The following is a 1033-nucleotide window of genomic DNA, read 5'->3' on the forward strand; positions in this document are numbered from 1 at the left end:
AAAACGCTTAGAAGCATTTTCTGTGGACAATAGCTGGTCCGGATTCATCATATTCTTCCTTGGTAATCCACATGTTTTGGAATGTAGAAAGTGAGGCAAGAATTGATCCTCCAATCCAGACTGAATATTTTCTTTCTGGTGGTGCAATAACCTTAATCTTCATTGTTGGTGGTGCTAATTGAATCATTTCCTTTTCAAGTCTGGTGTTAATACCTGGATACATTGATGTTCCTCCTGAAAGAACAATATTTCCATAAAGATCCTTTCTGATATCGACATCACATTTCATAATTGAATTGTAGGTAGTTTCATGAATACCATTGCATTCCATACCAAGGAATGATGGTTGGAAGAGGGCTTCTGGGCATCTGAATCTTTCATTTCCAACAGTAATAACTTGTCCATCTGGAAGTTCATAGCTCTTTTCAAGTTCACTGCTTGATGCAGCTTTTTGCATTTCTTCATTGAAATCTTCAGCAACATAGCAAAGTTTTTCTTTAATATCTCTGACAATTTCTCTTTCAGCAGTAGTAGTGAAAGCATATCCTCTTTCAGTTAAGATTTTCATGAGATAATCAGTAAGATCACGTCCTGCAAGATCAAGTCTGAGAATAGCATGTGGAAGTGAGAATCCTTCATAAATTGGGACGGTGTGTGAAACTCCATCACCTGAATCCATAACAATACCAGTAGTTCTACCTGAGGCATATAATGAAAGAACAGCTTGAATTCCAACATACATAGCTGGGGTGTTGAATGTTTCAAACATAATTTGAGTCATCTTTTCTCTGTTAGCTTTTGGATTCATTGGGGCTTCAGTTAAAAGAACTGGATGTTCTTCTGGTGCAACTCTAAGTTCATTATAGAAAGTATGATGCCAGATCTTTTCCATATCGTCCCAATTGTTAACAATACCGTGTTCAATTGGATATTTAAGTGTAAGAATACCTCTCTTTGATTGAGCTTCATCTCCGACATAAGCATCCTTTTGACCCATACCAGCCATAACTGAAACGTGTCTTGGTCTACCAAC

The 1033-nt window shown here is 37.3% G+C and overlaps 1 protein-coding gene across 1 annotated transcript; it reads right to left on the reverse strand.

Annotated features, from left to right (window-relative positions):
* Positions 1-7: 7 nt before the first annotated feature.
* Positions 8-1029, reverse strand: EHI_043640 (actin, putative; the record flags this gene model as incomplete). Its single annotated transcript, XM_001914602.1, has 1 exon — positions 8-1029. Exon 1 carries the CDS (start codon positions 1004-1006, stop codon positions 8-10), a length of 999 nt encoding a protein of 332 aa, XP_001914637.1. The 5' UTR covers positions 1007-1029.
* Between the last annotated feature and the right edge of the window lie 4 nt (positions 1030-1033).

Source organism: Entamoeba histolytica, genomic scaffold (genome assembly GCF_000208925.1).
Source record: "Entamoeba histolytica HM-1:IMSS scf_1104750516963 genomic scaffold, whole genome shotgun sequence".
In the NCBI taxonomy this organism is placed as follows: Eukaryota; Evosea; order Mastigamoebida; family Endamoebidae; genus Entamoeba; species Entamoeba histolytica.